This window comes from Notamacropus eugenii, chromosome 5 (assembly GCF_028372415.1).
Source record: "Notamacropus eugenii isolate mMacEug1 chromosome 5, mMacEug1.pri_v2, whole genome shotgun sequence".
Classification (NCBI taxonomy): domain Eukaryota; kingdom Metazoa; phylum Chordata; class Mammalia; order Diprotodontia; family Macropodidae; genus Notamacropus; species Notamacropus eugenii.
In genome coordinates, this window is record NC_092876.1 from 372,909,063 (window position 1) to 372,928,904 (window position 19,842).

Below are 19,842 nucleotides of genomic sequence, written 5' to 3' on the forward strand. Positions count from 1 at the left end.
TAGAAAAAAAGGTCTAGATATCACATTACACCAAAAGACATTCTATTTGAAATTCAGGATATTTAATATATAGTGAGTTTGATTTTACTACTGTATATAGAAACTAGAGACAATTCGAATTTCTATAATTAAGAAAAAGTTTTAATCCTTAAACATCATAGTCATATAATTCAGAATTTATTCACCTAATCCTACTAGTTTGGTACTTCTTAAATTTCAAAACAAGACAACATAATTGAGGAACACAAAAAAACATCCATTTACCTTCCTGAAACGTGATACAGGTATTCAAAATGACACTTTATACAAAATACAAGGAATATCAGAGAAAGAAAAACTACCTAACCAAGTACCACGTATAAAAGCATAAGAGTTTCAGCTAGTATTCTTCATAGTCAGAGAATATAGTTTAATCTCCCTCCCACACTAATAATAAAGTGAAATAATACCCACATTCAATGACACTTAATGAACAGTTCCTACCCAAATCAAACCAGAATTCACATCTGATCTCAGAAACTTAATAGCTGTGTGAGCCTTGGCAAGTCATTTAACCTATATGCCTTAGTTTCCTCAACTGTAAAATGGGGGTAATAATAATACCTCCCCAACACACCCCAAGGTTGATATAAATATCAAATGTGATAATATTTGTCAAAAGTTTAGTTAGCATGGTGCCAGGCACTACATAAATATTATAATCATCATGAAATGAAATTTTAATTGACAAGTCCTCTCTGATCTGCGCACTGGCCAATACAAGTAAAATGATAAGCTTAAATATAGCATGTTATTGGGAATATCAAATATGAAAAGCCCAGGAAATGTAATCCTGAGCTTCACTTATAATTATAATGTTTCTTTATCACACACTTTTACTGTATTACACCTTGGGTATAAAAACTGGGTCCATTAGTTTTTAAGATAAAAATGACAAGTTTTATCTTCTTTATTTCTTGATCACCTTCAGTACAGCAGGGTACTAGAAAGTAGACAATGCTTACAAATTTTGTTTTGGAAAGAACAGTATGCATAAGAGGAGTTGCAGAAAAAAGCAGTAAACAGGTCAACCATTTCAAGCAATGAGTATAAAACTTCATTAATTTAAGAGATACCACTCTTTTATTCCCAAAGGACACAGTACAAGGAGGAAAACTGTTGTAAATTAGAACTTCTGTCTCTCTGGAAAACCAGAGGAATTTTCAACAGTATTTTTAAGCAAAGATTATTATATTAACTTCTGGACATTCAACTTCTAAGTCACTTTTCTAATAAATGACTGAAGCGAATAGCTTTTTAAAAATCAATTTTTATGACTGTTTATATTATTCCATCCTTCATTATCATAGGTAATATACAAATGCTTTAGGGCCATTTCAACAACATGCCTCTAATTCACTGAAGACAGTAGGTTTGTCCATTTTAGATTTGCCCAACCAGAAATTTCATCTTTAGTATACAATAATACAAGTCATGAACTTTGCATGTTTGTAGTAAAAGTTGCCTGGGCCTATGGTGTTTGGCTACATTTCAAAAGAAAAAGGACCAATCTGTTGTACCTGTTTCTATCTAGTTTAATACATCAATTCCTTTCAAATTTATGTATGCTGATGCTAATCTATGGCATATGTCTGTAAGACAGGCAGAATGACCTGACCAAAGACAATGTCATATAGGTGATACTCAGGTATCTGGTTATATTCCAAAGACAAGTCATTAGAAAATAAATAATTAGAAAATAAACACTGCAAATTGGGAGCAAGTCCCTAAAGTCAAACATTACCTAAAGTTTTTTCTTTGTTTTTGTCACTCTCTATATCTTGCTGACCATCCGGTGGATCTGTCCGAGCTTCTCGACCAGGTGTTTCCTCTCTTGATTCTTGTGTGCAATATGCTGTACTGACTAAATTTCTATTCTTGGTTAAAAAGGTACTCTCTTCAACCTCCTTCAATGATTTTTTGCTACTTGAACCATGGCAATTAGATTCCTGATGTTGCAGAATATCATTTCGCTGAGCACTGTTTAAAATATCAGATTTTACACTTATGCCACAAAGTCCAGCTTCTTCCATCGTGCCAATTATGAACTAGAGGGGAGAGAAAGATTTAAATAAATTAATAAATGCATTTGAGATACTTTACTTTCCCGATAAGAGAACCAATGGATGACTTTAAAAAGTTACTAGGTTTTGCCAAAGCCTTGGATCATTAAGTATAATGGGATTCAAATGAAAAAGAATGACAAAATTTGTATTAAGACAATGAATAGTTTTATCAAGCTACAAAATCTAATTTTACCTCACTATAAAATCCTTACATTCAAAACAATAAGCATACTTAAGCACATTTACAGAAACAAATTTTGCAACTTTAAAAAAGACACCTTTTTACTTTTTTAGTGAGATGCACTAAGTGTAGTACTCTACTTTTTCACTTCTGAATCCAAGATTCATCTGTCATACCTTTTTTCTCCATAACATGTACCTACCTAAGTAGGATCTAAGACTCAGAGCTAGAAAAACTCTCAGGTCACAAAGTCCAACCCTCTTCAGTTATTTTATTTTTTTTGTAAATAATATCTTATTTTTCCAGTTTACATGTAAAGATAATTTTCAACATTCATTTTTATAAGATTCTGAATTCTAAATGTTTTCTCTCTGCCTCCTCCCCTCCCCAAGATGATATAGGTTATACGTGTGCAATCATGTTAAACAAATTTCCACATTAGCTGTCCAACCCCCTCATTTAACAGAAAAGGAAAGTAATTTTACCAGTGTTACTATCCAGTAAGCTAAGTGGTAGAACTGGGATCTGAACTCAGAACTTCTTCCACCATAGCCCAATTTCTTTATGAAACTGAATAAACCAAATTCGGAACCCTCAAATGAAAAACTGATGAAGGCTTCCTTTACCCCTTTGTTAAAAAAGAATGCTAGTGGGACAGAGCAATTCTTTGTTGTATAATACAGGACATACATACGCACCTATACTTAGGTTTACCATACCTATAAGTTCACAAAGTTAGGTGCTTTGCAAACCTTAAGAAATATCAGCTCTTGTATTATTGCATCCATTATCTATAACAGCTATAATAAATTTTGGTCCTTAGGTCAACCAGCTCTCGAAAAAATAAACTGACTGGTAGCTGCCCTTTCCACTTATAAACTTGCTACAGTAATAAAAAGTAACTGAAAAGAGTTATCAACTATTCCAATAGTAGTATCAATATTAAAATTACTAACAATTGAGAAATTGTTAGTACCTCCCTTCCTTTGCAGAAGATGTAAGCTGTGAGTATGGAGTATTAAAAGCTTTGAGTACGGAATATTTACTGCATGTACACACGGTTGAAGAGTCCATTTGTTATACTTAAGTACTCTTCCCCCTTGTCTTTCCTTTTAAATCTTTAATATAAGGCATTGCTTAGGAGGGAGAAAGGTGATATTAAATAATGAAGATAATATAAAAGCAAAAGATAAAGTGATAAGAAAAATAGGAAAGAAAAATTTAAAAATTTCCCCCCAAAAGTCAGGAGAAAGAAAAAAATACTAACATTACAAAAAGCAACTTATCCCTTCAGGTGGATTTTTGTTTAAATTGGTAACCTTCCTCACCCTTAAATTCTAGAGTGAAATATAATTTTAGGCAAGATACTTCACAATGCTACAGGTACAACTCAATTATGGAATAGGAATCTGCTTGCCCACTAATGTTTATCAAAGTGAAGATTTACATATCTCATTCAGTGGGGGAAAGTATTTTTAAGTCTTACATTCAAATAAAACATTACCTATTTGGAATAATAATGCTCAAACTAAGTCTCAATATACAAATAAAATAATGTGGTTTTAAATTCTTGGTAGAAAATAATTGAAGAAAATTAACCTTATAAGCCTAACTATATGAGCATACCACACGGAGTTGGCTGAAAAGTCACTCATTTGACCAAACCCTGTTTTTCAACAATAACACATTTTCCTCAGGTCCTATTTCCCAGCACTTTTGGAGAATAAAACCCCAATCCACTCATATCAAATGGAGTCTTTCAAGGAGAACTGCAAAACTGACTGAAAAATTCTCAACACAGACTCAAAACTACTTCAGTATCTTCTTGAGTGTCTCTAAAACTAAATAAACATCTTAATGAGCATCTTTGAAATACTACATTACAAGTAAAAAAATAGTGGCAGATCATTAAGAGGCAAAGCTCAGCAAGTCTGTTGGTAGAACAGACCTAAATACTACTTTGTAAGATAGATGACGGGTATTTCAGTGTACCTGGTTCCTCCAAATAGTTAAAAAATTACTTAAATGGCACATATTAAAATGGTTTAAAATAATAATTATGTATTAAGAAGTCAGTTACAAAGGAGGTTTCTTTTTATGTGCAAACCAAGACTTTATCAGAACGTTGTCTATAAAGAGTTAAACTTTGGAAAAATGTAACCTTTGTTCATAATTCCACGGTTAACAACTGGCACTATTTAACTAAATGAAGCCTATTCTACAAGTGAAGAAATATTACACATTACACTGGATACTCTGATGATATAATATATTGCACTTCAGAATGAAGATCTGAGGTTATTATGTGCTTTTCTTATTTTTAATTATCTGGTTTTTCTACCCTCCTTCATTTCCATATGTATACCTATCACTTTTTCTTCCCCTCTAGGAAGCTTCCCCTAGTAACAAAGGAAAAAAGGGGGCATGAGAGAGGGAGCAGCACAGCAAAACTAACTGAATCCATCCGTCTAACAGAATATGCAATGTTCCACATGTATAGTCCTCCAATTCTGCAAAGGGGAGAAAAAGGAGAGTGCAATTTCTCCATATCTTTCTGGGATAAACTTGGTCATTATATGTATACAACATGCAGTTTTATTTGTTCTTCCATTTACATTGTTGTAGTCATGTTGTATAGTTTTCCTGGTTTTCCTCATTTTATTCTGAATTAAGTTCATATTAAATCTTTTCATTCTTCTCTGAATTCTTATTTATCATTTCTTACATTTAAGTTATACTACTTTAACATTCATAAGACCTTGGGGGAAAAAAATCACTTAACTTCCTTGGGCCTCAGTTTCTTCATCTGTAAAATGAGGGTGGCCTGGACTAGATAGCTTTTGAGGTCCCTTCCAACTCTTAGATCTATGAACCAAAGATTCTGTGCAGCTATTTTTTCCAGTTCTTTTCTACCACAAATATGCTGGTCTATATATGGGGGGTGGGCACCTTTCTCTCAGTCTTTGCTGTCTTTTAGGTAAATGGCTAGTCATGGCATCTCTGGATTAAAGGGTACAGATGGATATTTAGGTTTTTTAGTCATTTTCTTTGTACAATTTGAAACAGGTTTGAATTCTACCAAGCCTTAAATTGAAGTAAAATTTGCATAAAATAAAACCAATCCTGATCCTTGAAGCTAAACAAGATACAAATCATTGTTTAAAACTTCTAACAAAACAGTTTTAAAAAATTATACTAATATTCCTTCCTCTCCATCCTACATACCACTCAATCAGTTGCCAAATCTTGCTGTTTCTTTCTTCTCTCTGCTCACAGAGCCACCACATCACCTCTCACCTAGACTATTGCATCAGCCTTCTTAATTGGTCTTCCTGATTTGACTCACCCCGTCAATCCATATACCACACTGAACCTAAAGCAATTTTCATTAAGTCCAAATCTGCTGCATCACTCAATAAACTCTAGGAGCTTCCTATTGCCTCTAGAATCAAATAAAAATTTTTGTTTACCTTTCAAAGACCTTCACAACCAGGCCCCAAATTAATCTTTCCAGCCTCTCTGGATATCACTCCCCTTCTCTGCTCTGCAATGTACACAACATGGACCTTCTCTCTGTTCTTCACCCATAACATTCCATCCCTCTCATCTCCATACCTTTACAGTTGGCTGTCTCCCATGCCTGAAATGCATTCTCCCCCTCATAAAACCCCTTCCTTCTTTCAAGTCTCAGTTCAAGCACCCACTTGTTGCTTGAATTTTTTTTTCCTGATTCCCTCAACCAGTAGTACCCTCCCTTAAAAGCCACCATGTATTTAAATATTTTGTATTTATTTGGTATATATACTTAAATTGTTGCTCCCCTGTTGGAATGTAAGCTCTTTGCAAGTAGGGTTTATTTCATTCCTTGTATTTATATCCAAGTACCTAAAAATGATAGAATATATGTGACAAATGCTCAGTAAGTATTTGTTAACTGATAAGCTATTTGCTCCTTCTCTTTAGCATTTGGGTGTCAAAATTCCATAGGTACACAGCAGAATCATGGAATAAAAGGAATTTTCTCCTAAATTCTATGGAAAATACAAATAAAATCATTGAAATAAATAATAAAATAATAAAATAAAATCCTTAAATCTCGACAATCCAGTAAAATAAAGGGCACTATCAATCAAGACAAATCACTAGCAAGCTGGATAACAATATTTCAGTTTCCTACAACATTTATATTGCTATCTTGTAATAAAAAAAAAAAAGCTACAATTGAAGGAATTGGTAGCACATAGGCATGGCATTCAACAGATTTGAAGGCTTAACAGAAAAAAAATCTCACCAAGGAAAATGTGTCGACTCTCCCAGAATCAATATGAAGCCATCAAAAGCACAAAATTGGAAATCAGGTGTTTCATGTCCAACATCCTCCACTACTAACTTCATATGATCTCTGACAAGAAGAACACCTTCTCCAAATATTTCTCCAAATTAGTCACATGCGGAAGAGGCACAACATACTTAACCTCAAAAACGTCTAAGACAATTAAAACTATCTCATGCATTGCAGATTAAAAGGCAACAAGCTATTTATAACTACTAAACATCAGCGGAAAAAAAGGAAGGAATCTGTACACTTCAGAAGGGTCATTAAGTAATTTAACTACAGAATAATGGTTGATGGAATTCAGCATCAAATACACCGGGCAAGAATCTATACTATCCAGAGTTCTCAAACCAACTGATATCCTAATTTTAAACTAAATGAAATCCTGCATCTCCACTATTCCCCTAACTATAATTATTTCACATGTGTTGCAACAATCCAGATTCCTTTTCCTTGAGTCCTGATAGCCATTTGTAACTTGGAGCACTCAACTGGTACTTGTCTCTCAAATTAAAAGAACATCAGACATGACTGTTTAAATCTGTTTTATTCAATAAACATATGCCATAGTTAGGTGAAATAGCTACAACAATCACAATCAACTAAATTTAAGTGCATGTTTTGAATAAAACCAATAGCCAATCTCAGTGCATGTTTCAAAAACTATTTTTCCAATTGTCACATCCTGCTCTAGTATAGAAGTTCATGAAATTTCCAAAGTGCTGTTCTGCTCTCTTAGGTATGATTATTAGCAGATTTCTCTCTAGGTCATAAATGTCTCCCCAATTCATTCAATAGTTTCAAATCTTCAAGTATCTTCCAAAGGATCCATTTCCTCTTCAATTATCAGAGCTCTCTACTGGTTGGCTATTTCAAATGAAATTTGGTGGGATGTCATATTATTCGAATATAGCTTTGGTTACCTAGTGTTTAAAAGGAAGTGATTAAGCTAAGAGGTAATGAGATAATCTAGAGCACTGTTTATTAAAAAAAATAGTCACTAGTGCGGAAATCCACAGAGAACAGAAACACAGTGGCAAGCAAGCATTTATATTAGGCTCAGGAGGAAACAGCAATCACCTGGAGAAATTTGATAAGATACTGACAAGAGGCAAGACACTTGCAATGGGAATTTTTCAAATATCTGGGCATCTATTTTAGAACTCCTGAGAGATGAGGAAGGGAACATTAGATCTGATGCGAACCAGTAGAATTATTTCAGAGTTCAGAAATAGGTGAAGTAGGATCACAGAGCTTGAGACTCTAAGAGGGAAGCTAGATGAAGAGGGATCAGAGGCTCTCAAAAGCAAAAATCCAGTGCCACAATTGATTCGAATGAGAAAGTTAGGGGGAAGGCATTAAAAACCGAGAGAATTTCATAAGGACATGTAAGACTGTGAAAGTAAGGGAAGTTAATTGAAAACTGATGCAAAAAGAGCCAGTAGGTCTTTAATTTTGGGGGGGAGGGAGGGGAGGCAGAAAAAACCTATGATTTTACTGGTAGAGGAACCAGCCAGTGAAAAAACTCCAAGCACCAATGTAGATCAGCATCTAAAAACTTGTGTTAAGAGACACTATTATTTCCATTTTTGCCAACATTACTAGACTGGTGGGAAAATGTTGAAAATAGTTTATCTGGATTTTAGCAGGACATCTGATAGTCTAGTTCAGGCCTGCACAACATGTGGCCCCCAAAGCATTTCAAGCATACCATGAAAAACGTAGGGTTACCACTGCACACTCTCCTGTTTGTCACACAACCCGCGGCAGCCAACCATCATTAATCTGTCTCTAGTCCAAACCACCTGTAGCCCAATGAAGTTTAACCTATTTTAATTTTGGTCCCTATCTACTGCCAAGTTGTACAGGTCTGGTCTAGTTTGTAGACAAGATGAAAAGATGTGGACAAGCTGACAACAATTAAACAGATTCAGAGCTGGTTAACTGACAAGATCCAAAGCATGCTTATTTGTAGAATCATTAAAAGATGTTAGCCTAGGAGAGAGGTATCTAGGATAGAGCTGCAGGGCCCTGACTTGATTACAACACAGATGACATACTTATAAAATTTTGGAATAACACAAAGCTTGGAGTGATAGGCAGTACATGAATCAGTCAACTAAGCATTTATTAAGTGCCTACTACATGCTGGACACTGTGCTTAAGCTCTGGGGGATACAAAGAAAGGCAAAAACCAATCCCTCCTACCTTCTATCACACAGACTAACAGGAGTGACAACAAACAAATTTGTACAAATATACTAAATAGGAAATAACAAGAGGGAAGGAACTAGAATTAAGATCTTAATAATCTGAGAGAATACATAGTTTTTAATGACCCCCAACTGCTCAGTAACCCCAAACCCACCTTTCCTTTAGAACCCAGCTCTATCAATCTCTGAACAAGGATTCCTTCTATAACACACCAATAAAGGAGCATCTAACCTATGCCTGAAAATCTCTAGTGAAGGAGCTTCAAGCAGAGACAAGTCCATCCCACTTTTGCACTATTTAATAGGAAGCAAATTTTTTTCTCCCATGAAGTCTAAATCTGATGCCTATCCTGCCTTTCAAGATGCAGTACAACAAGTAAAATTTCCTTTCACATAACATCCCTTCAAATACATTAAGACTAAAATAATTTCTTGCTACCCCCTAATCCCTATCCTAAGTCTTTTCTTCCCTAGGCTTTTCTTTTCAGTTCCTTCAAATCATCTTTACATGGGATGTTCTATTGACATGACGCACTCCATTTTGTCTGTCTTTCCTAAAATGTGGTAGCTAGAACTGAATATAGTACCATCCTTTTAACAAAATAATACGAACACCATAAATGAACTAAATTCATTTTAGAATTAAAACTGCAGGTGATCCAACAAGCAATGAAATACAGGGCTAAATGACTAATCTATGTCCTTGTCCAGTCTTTGATAAATTGCCACAGAATGGAAAAAGGGCATTTCCAGCGTTACATTTGTCTCCAGGAACTATTAAAATTTTAAAGTGTCTCCAATTAACTGGAGGGAGTCTATATGAAGAATTCATTTTTAAAATTTTAAAATAAAATTTTTATTTGAAGTACAGTATAAATATCTAGTCACCTACCTATGGCCTCAACTCTTACCACAGGTAATAACCATGAAAATATATGCTTAAAAGCCTCCTTCCCTTTGGTGCCCACCTGACATTGAGATGTATACATTCTTAAGGGGTTAGAGGTTGTGTTAAAACTTATTTCATACTGTACACTGCCAGTCCCACAAAGGTCCTTTAACGAGGATGATTTTATATCAAGTTGAGGGGGCAATTCCTAAAAAGGGTAGGCGAAGAATAAACAGCATAAATTGCTAGCGTGATAATATCCCTGCATGCTGTTGCTCTCAGACACAATCTCATTTGATCCTCACAACAGTCATTATCCCCATTTAGTAGATAGGAAAATTAAGTTTAATGGATATTAACCAAGATCACATGTCTAGTAATGAGGCAGAGCTAAAACTAGAATTCAGGTCCTAGTATGGTACTCTTTCTTTTACACAATATCACTCCAATTTAACTACAGTAACAGAACTGTTTTTGCTAACTGGTATATGGAGTTCAGCACTTCTTAGTTATATGTTATAGATTTTAAGGGAACCAATATATTGCTAGCCAAATTCCCAAACCCCCAGCACAAAAGGTACAAAAACCTTGGCCGCCCTCTATTGCCAGACAACAGCAGAGACTGTATCACATCTTGTCTATCCAGAGATTCAGCTTCTCCAAAGGCCTCCTGTTCCTGCCACTAAAACTGCTTTATTGTTTAACGGGACACTTTTCTCCTGTAGTCTTAAAATCATTCTTCCCTCAAGCACCTCAAATCGATCTTTTCCAAGACTCAATTTCCCTCACTTAGATCACTCTCTAATAAGCCTCACCATCAACTGTGTGGGGTCTGGCTGACAACCCACGGTTCCCAAGGATGGACAATACCTCTCTAGCACAGTATCAGTCTTTGTAGAGTGGGATGCCCACAGCAGTGTTGTGCACTGAGATTCTGAGCCTATTCCACCTGTCTAGGTAAAAGTAGCCTTCCAAGAAGGTGGTAGCCAGATTGCCAAGTCTCCTATTTTCAGAGAAGGAGTCATCTAGCATGCATTTCACCACAGGTAAGGCTGTAAGCTCCTAGATGGACTGGGATGTGTTCAGGTACTTGAGTGTTTCGACTGCTGACAGGATTGTCTCCTCATAGGGGTTGGAGAGGCAGTTGACAGGTTTGATGCTTCCCACCCTAAAGATTATACTCCTTGTTGACTTTATTCAGGGACAGGTTTCAGAGGCCACCTAGGTTCCCTCCGGCACAACTGGAAGTTTTGGGTCCACAACCAAGGTGTTTTAGGGAAGACCTCAGGAGAGTGTGTGCTCAGCTCCTTAGCTTCTTCTAAGCAGAAGGCAGCACTAATACTGCCCCTAGCTGAGCAGGCAAGGTGGAGAATATAAAGGACACTGACAAGAATCACATGTGATAAAAAAACAAGCCACAATTGGGTTTTGATCTACCCACTACATATGAAATACCTTTCATTAGCTTGCCTGATTAAATAAGAAGAAAATACTTAGGTGACTTAAAATCCAGCTATATGAAGGATGGCTCAACACTAATTAATTCCATGGAACCTGCCTATAATAGTAAAAAGAGTACTAAGAATACGTATCAGAAGTGGACCCAGTTGCACAAATAACAAGCTATGTGACCATAGGTAAGTCACCTAACCTGTCTAAGATCTTGGTTGCCTAACCTATAAAAAGACAAGGTTGGAGCAAATTTCTAAGTGCTCAGAGCTTTCAAAGCATTATTAAGCTCTCCTCAATAATGTAAGATCATAATTATAAATATCAGTTACTGTAGTGTTAGTTAATATGATGCCCATCACCTCGTGTTGGATAAGACAAGTTCTACCTTTCAAGCTGTCCTTTCTCAATGCTGTAAAGTGTTTCTCATCTATGCACCAAACTACTCCCTCTAATTTGTTGTGAATTTAGAAATTTAATCTAAGTTATTACAACTATGTCAGGGAAGAATAAACAGAAAAAGAGGGGGCCTCCTCTTTGTTAATGAACTTTTACTGCAGAGACTCTGTGGCTGCTATTTTGAGTACTCAGGGGCCTTAACTTGACCAACAGGTGAAATGTTATTATATTTCTCCTTCCCTTTAAAAAAAAAAAAAAGCTTTTTACCAGATTTCACCTCTCTAAATGCCAAACTTCCTAATGATCTTCTGAGTAAGCCATGATATACTCTCCTGAAGCATCTCTCTTCAAAACTTCCCTTTTAAACAAAAATGGCATTTTATAGTCTAAAAATGACTGACAAACCTAGTAGCTTCAAATCCGTCTGCTGGCTATCAAGGCAGTGTCAGCAACTCTTAGTACATTTCTCAATTATTTTCCATCAAGAGCAGCAAAGTTCTCTATTTACTAGTTCTATGACCTGGTCAAGTCACTTCTTTAGTCATGATCCTGATTTGCCACCGTAAAAATGATAGATGTTATATATAGGCCTCTTCCTATTCTAAATCATGATGTATATGTATGTTGAGGAAATACTAGTAAAGATTCCTAACTTAACAATGTCACTGAAGCCTTATTTTTGCTTTCCACATAATAAGCAGTCAGGTTAAGCAAGTTAGACCATGGTTAAGGAGAGGTGACAGAAAAGCCTCTTCCCAAACTGATTACTTTGAAATCATTAGTCTTGAGATAAACATTTAAACATTCCCAAGTTTTTTCCCTTCTCATGGCAGAAAGGTAGAGTACTGCTAAGGTAGAATACAGCATACATTCAATGTTTCCACAACAGGATGGGGAAAAACAAGAAGCCTGTCAAAGTTTTGGTATTGGTCTTGCAAGTCCTGGATAATTTTGTTCATGCTCATAAAGTTTTATTAAGTTTTTAGTTAATAATGTAGGGTCATAATTATAAATATCAGTTACTATACTGTGTTAGTTAATGAGATGATGCCCCATCTACTGAAAAGAGACATCCCTTAACTTTCACATTATACTGGATAAACTGTATCTCTAATTTAGCAGTTGTCCTTTTGCAATGTTTTCAATTCCTCAAAAAAGCATATCAAATGCACATGACTATTTCCATTTAAAAAATAAAAAGGAAAAGCACAAAGTTAAATCAATGTTCAAAAATCATGAAGGCAAGGGAAAAAGCAGGAATCAGTAAAAGAGTCATTCCTTCACCTAACATGGCCTGGGAATAAAGAATTCTTTAAAATTACCTCAAAAGAAATTAGAAGAAATTAAAATGTCTGTTACATTATCACTTTTCATCCAAAAAGTATTTATATGCCAAAAATCAATCCTCCCATATCCACTACTGAATGACCATTACCATATCATCCCTTTAAAAAGTCAGCCAAAGCGAAGATTCAAATTGGAACTATCCAAGTGTAATTGTGCCAGGATTCTGTCCTCATAATTCAACGATCATGAAATAAACCCCTACACTATATACTACTATGTTAAGTGCCAAGTATACCAAAAAGAAAAAAATAAAATAAGGAACTTACACTCTTTGGGATACAGATATCAACTACAAAAGTAAATCAACAACAACAAAAAATGTACCAACTAACTTCTAGGAGGGGAAAGTCACTAAATAGCAACTAGATGGAAAGAGATTGGGATAGATTCTACAAGATCACCTTTGAGCTAAACTGAGCTGTGAAGGAAGCTAGGGATCCTAAAGTCAGAAATAAGGCAAGAATTTATTCAAAGCATTAGGAACAATGTGTAACAAGGCAGAGACATAGGAGATGGATTGTTATACACGAAGAAATTCAGTAATGAAACATGTTATCCACCTCATGACAGAAAAGTGAGGGACTAAAGAGTACAGAATGAGATACATACACATTTATGGGGGGGAGACATGTCCACTCAGAGAATTTGTTTTGCTTGACTTATATTAGTTACAAGGGTTTTCTTTTTCTTTCCTTCTTAATAAGAGTGAGGTCATGGGAAGGAAAAGGCAGACTTTTGTTAACTGAAAAAATAAAATTTCATAAAAAAAAAAAAAATAGCAGGTAGGCCCCATTTGGCCTGAATATAAAGTCTGTGAAGAGTAGTGTAAAACAAAGCCTAGAAATATGAGGTAGAGTCAGACCGTGAAGGGCTTAAATACCAAAACTTGTATTTTGTCCTAAATATATGTTCTGATAATTGTATTTTAATACAACTGGTTTCCTTTATAATCCTAAGTTTTTGGTGCATTTAAAACATATTTCTGACCAGGGGTCCATAGCCTTCACCACATTGTCAAAGGGATCCATGACACAAAAAATAAAAACCCCTGTTCTAAAGTGAGACTAGAGGCAGTCACTTGACCTTTTGAAGCAAGAGCAACAACCAGGCCTATGCTGCTGCATCTCGGTGTAAAATACAGAGTACAGAGAGGAGATACTTGAGGCAAAAAGCCCAATCAGGGGGCTATATCAGGGGGCCTTGGGATCCCACCAAGTCCTGAGATTTTTTCAGGGGGTCCATGAAGTAAAAACTTTTTATAATAAAACATTTTACTTTCCAATAAGTTAAAGACTGATATTTGGAGCTGTTTGGTAACTTCATTTTTCGTGAGCACTCCACAGAACATCACACTCTCTCTTTTCAGCTTCAATTCAGGTATTGTCTTCTTCCATTAGATGATAAACTCCTTGAGGGCAGGGGCTGTCTTTTTCTTATTTGTAAGCATAGTGCCTGGTACACAAAAGAGTGTTAATAAATGTTTACTGAACTGAATTTTTTAAGAATGCAAGAGAGCCCTTAGACCAGAAACTTTGAGACCCACTGGTCTACTCCAGGAGACAAGTGATAAATAAGGGTATGAAATAAAAGTGGTGCCTATATAAATCAAGAATTAGCAGAGAGATGTGAGAAATATCGTGGAGACAAGACACATCAAGGTTTGGCAACTGTATGTAAGAGATGGAGAAGAAAAGTTGAGAATAGCCCTTTTAAGTTGCTCATGATAAAAGTTTTCATTCTGGACATGTTAAGTTTAAGGCACCTAGAAGGGCCATCTAAATGGAGATTTCCTTTCAGGAAAGAAAACTAGGGCTGTACATATAATTCTGGTAAGCATCTACAAAGCAATGCATTGAACAACAAAAACCTGAGATTTTATGGGACCAGGCACTCTATCTTGCACGAGGTTCAGAAAGATTAAGTGAGAAGCTCATTCACAGTCAAAGAACCAGTTTGGTTTCCAAAATGGGATTTGAATCCAGCTAGGTTTTCCTGACTCCAAGTCCTGTACTTTTATCCACTATGCCATGGTGCCTCCAATCATGAAGCAGCCAAAATAGCTCCTACAATGTAGCTCAGTAAGTATTAAATTTCCTACATTCAATTTCATTTTGAAGACTGAACCTCAAGTCATTCAATATATCCAGGGTACTTTCCATTTAAGAAGCTCCTAAGCTCCTTCACAAGTAACTTCACCAGAGCATCTCTTTAAAGAGGCTGATTGTAGTTTAGTTTATAACACTGAACTAGGTATCTCTATACTCCAATTAAATTTTTAAAAAATGTTTTAGAAAGCTGCACCAAGGAAATGTTTAGTATCATCATACATGTATAGTCTATATCAGATTGCTTGCCATCTTAGGGAAGGGGGAAGGGAGGAAAAGAAAAAAATTTGAAACTCAACATCTTATAAAAGTGAATGCTGAAAATGAGAAATAAAAAAAAGCTGCACGGAACTATTCTATATTATTACAAGAAAGAAATTCACAATCTTACCATTTGCTACCAGACCTCTGTCCCCCCAAACTCCCTGATACTTATAAGAGTTACATGGAGTTAAGTACCTTTTCCATTAGTGGGTCTGTCACTTTTTAAAAGGTATGAAGAGAAGTAATATTGAATATCCAAAGTGCACAAGAAAATAGCTGAATAATCCAAAGACACAAATATGAAGTAACTATAAGACAAAGGTCCTCTCTCCCTTTTTTCTTTCTTTCTTTTGGTGGAAGGGGAGAGGGATGAATTAGGCTTAAGAGACTTGCCCAGGTTCACACAGCTAAGGAAGCATCTGGGGTCCTCCTGACTCCAGCACCACTCCTCTATCCACTGCACCACCTAATTGCCCCTTTCCCCACCTTTTTCAAGGGAGGAATGAGAGTAGACCAAGACAAATCCTAAACTTAATTCAAATTAAGTTAATTGAAATTACAAACACTAGAATGAAGGTATGAATCGGTATCAATTTTGATTTTATCCTCCCCCAAATACTGTTTACCGGATGTCTGCACAGAAGATGCAACAACAAAGGAAAGTTGAAGATCCCACCCCCACCTCCTTTGGGGTCATTGCTCCCTCATTTTTCATTTACAAATGACTAGAAATCTTTAAGTATCCAGCTCTAAAATTACATGATTCATAGATAAAAGAAATAAAGTGGAGTCACATCAGACAAGCACTTAATTAACTACATCAATTGGGCAAGAAAAAAAAAAAGACAGAACCATTTAAATAATCCAGGCACCAGTCACTCCAATCAATGAGCACACCTCTTGGAATTAGTGTGAAGATATAGTCTGTCTGAGCCTTTCTCCTCAGGTCAATGAGTCAGGTCAAGTCATGAGGGGCAAGGAATATCTACTGTTATCTCAGCTAGTCCCAGTTTCACTTTGGCCCCAGCCCTTTCTTTGTAAGTAAGCAAGCCAACCCTTACCATGGGGTCAGAGAGCCACTTGCTAATTTCCCTTTACTTATAGTGTGCAAACATTCCAGAAGCTGTTCTGGTAGTGTAAGCTTGATTCAATCAATGGGTTTTTTACTGTATGTGCTGACTTGAACCTACTTACGTGTATAAAAACAGACAGCTATTATTTTTCTGATTCCAAGGATATCACATTCTTGTCAAAAAGTTGAGACTATAATAGTTTTAGATTTTTGAAACAGGTTATATTTGGGTTAAATGGCAAGATGCATATTCTTTCTCTCATTCTACTGCCCAATCTCAATATTGCAGGGTGATAACCCATCTTTTTCCTTGCAGATAAGACAACCCAAAGCTAAACAGGAATGGACTCTATGAAGGAGGCAACTCTCCACTCTGCCATGTGGCAGCAATAATCATAACCAAGGGTATTAATGCTAGGAACTGCTAAGCTATTTTATATTGGACAATGTGCTGAAATCTTAATAATTAAAGAATAAGACATATTTCTTGCCCTCCCAGGGGCTTGCCAGTAGGCAAACTAGAGCAGGTACAGAAAAAACAATAGCATGTGCTAAGAACCAAAAAAATGCACAAATATTATAGTAAATACACAATAAATGAATTCATTAATGGGAACGATCACAGAGGGAAGGCTTAAAAGAATTTCAACTAGCTGTGTGACCATGAACAGATCACTGAACTTTTCTAAACTTCAATGTCATCAGTATAATGGAGACTAATCATGCTATCAAAGGAAGCCTTAAAATGTATTAATAAGAATAACTTATTTATATATTAATGAAAGACGGAATCAGTACTGAAGGGACTAGGGAAATGAACATTACAATGAGAGTAAGGCATTAAGAAAGGTAGGGAGGAGTAAAAGCATGCTTGTATATCCCAGAAACAATGAGCATATCACTTCAGAGTAGAGGATTTGTGGCAAAAAGAAAGAAAGTAGAGGTCAGAAAATATAAATGAATGAATGAATTTTTAAAAAAGAAAAAGTGGAGGTTGGATCATGAAGTAACTTGAAAGTCAGTATAAGGAGTTTATTATTCTTTATGATACAAACAACTGTGCAACTTTGAAAGTTTCTAAGCAGAGCAGTGATGCATGTAAAGCAACAGTTGAGGAAGATATTAATAAAAGAACAAGTAAAAAACTTAAGAACATAAGTTTTCCTCTTGTCTCAGCCTGGAGGAGCTGAAAGATAGGAATAAATCCCAGACTTCAGTTCTATCCCTTCAAACTCCTCACATATGTGTCTTCTTTTGACCTGATGCAGAGTGAAGAGTAGATTAGCAGTGGGAAGAAAGGAGGTCATAACTGAATATAATGCATAAGGGATAGGGAACTGGTTTTGTAACATTTCCTATTCTTTTTTTTTGGAAGATTTTGTTTCCCTATATATCCTGCCAAGCTGGAAGGGAAACAGGCAACATGACTGAGGACTGGCAAGGAAGCTTTGGCTAATTCTGTTCCTAAGACAGGCTTCGTGGCCCTCCCCCTCCTTGGTCCCAGACTGCAGACACCTGATAGCTTTAGCTCTACTGCAACTCAGAACTCTGAATGGAGCTCAAGTGATCCACCAACCTGAACCTTGTCCTCAGTGACACTAACTACTGACATGCACCATCACACCCAGCCCATTCAATACTTCTTAAAGCAATCCTGAAAATCATAGATAAAATTTTAACTTGATCTTTATATAGATTATGACTGGGGAAAAAATAATTTCTGCAATATACATATTAACCATATAAATACAAAATTATGCACATGAATTCTTAAAGAGACTAAAACTAGAAAGAGATGAAAGATGTATTATATAAATCCAATACTCGGGGTGATGCCTTGTTGCAAAAACAAAACAGAAAATGTACCTCTTACTAAAAAGTCTCAAGGAAACACCAGACAAAAATATACAAGGTAATGTAGAAACATTCATTAATAAAATGGCATATACAAGCCAGTACTGTTTAGTGAATACAGAAATAGCCTCAGCATCAGAATGACTTGTTTTAGGACTCCCTGGACTTATACTAGGCTCAGGCACATTATGCATAACCTATGTGTCCCAGTCACCTCCCAGAAGACTGAGTTACATAAACAGAGGAAGTTCTTCAGAAGGAGCTTCCTATCTACACAGATGAAATTACAGTAAGTGAATGTTGAAAGGTATTAAGACAAAGAAGGGCTAAGTAGGCTAGGGGAACCTTCAGCCTCAAGACCACATGTGGCCCTCTAGGTCCTCAAGTACAGCCCTTTGACTGAAACCAAAGATCACAAAACAAATACCAGAGCATGATTTCAGCCAAAGGCCACACTTGAGGACCTCAAGGTCACAGGTTCCCCAACCCTGGGCAAGGGAGCGAAGAAAAATACATGAAGGCATCCAGGAGGAAATGAGCTGTGAGCAGGCTTTTTTTTTTTTAATAGCAGGCATTATCTAAGAGAATGCAATGATTTTGAGGAAGTATGATAATGACAAGGAGTGAAGAAAATGAGGCATCCCAGATGTGTACAAAGATAATTGTCAAAGTTGTGGCTGTAGGAAGCTTAAGAAGGCTGCAGTGATGCTATATTCTGTTTGATGCCACTGAGTTGTCTTCAATTCCTCCCTCTTTCATCTCTCAAATCCAATCAGTGGCCAAGTTTTGATGATTCTATCTGACTATAACTCATGTCTCCTTCTCTCAATTATTCTCAGGGCCACTACTAATGTCCAGAGCCTTACATCCCTCCTCAAAAGCTCAAGTGGCTCTCTTTCCTCTAGGATAAAGCACAAATTCCTTATTTGGCATCTAGAGACCTTCATTACCTGGTTCCAACCTACCTTTCCAACTTTATTCTTCTCCATTTTCATTTTGTTCCAGGAAAACCAGCCTTCTTGCTGCTCCTCACACATTACTTTTCATCTCCTAACTCTATGCCTTGAATGCACTTCCACCTCACTTTATTTCCTGTTTCCTTCAAAGCTAAGCTGAGGTGTCATCAACTAGAGCAAGGGTTCCTAATCTGGCATATTTTACACACACCACCACGGGACATGAGAAACTTGGCACAGGAGTTTTGATATTATTTGGTAAGTATACTTATCGAGCTGAAATATTCCAGAAGTTCCTAACTGATTTCTAATCAATAAAATTAACAGATTTTTGGCATAGCCTGGAAGAAAGATTAATCTGCTGTTTCCTACGTGTAAATGTATGGTAAACAATAGAATTTAATTCTTTTCATACTAAATAAGGCATTCAAGATTGAAAAAAATTGGGAACACCTTCATCCTAGTACTAATCTCCAGTCCTCAAATGGCAAATTAATTGGTATGCATTTTATTTCCATACAATAAAATATATCCTCTTTGGAAGCCAATATTGCTTCATTTTGTGTGTATCCACAGCACCTTGCTTAATGTCCAGCACATATGCTTGTAAACAGAAATAAAGTAATTAAGGAAGAAAGGGTAGTAACAGACTAAGAAAGGCTTCATGCAGAA

At 36.1% G+C, this 19,842-nt stretch overlaps 1 protein-coding gene across 4 annotated transcripts in view; it reads right to left on the bottom strand.

Annotated features, from left to right (window-relative positions):
- The window catches only part of TXLNG (taxilin gamma), a 47,954-nt gene that overhangs the window by 15,549 nt on the left and 12,563 nt on the right, over positions 1-19,842 (bottom strand). For all 4 annotated transcript variants that reach the window (XM_072614269.1, XM_072614270.1, XM_072614271.1 and 1 more), the window contains exon 2: positions 1,784-2,087. In XM_072614269.1, the coding sequence (XP_072470370.1) occupies positions 1,784-2,087 (304 nt within the window). The remainder of the gene's footprint in view (positions 1-1,783; positions 2,088-19,842) is intronic.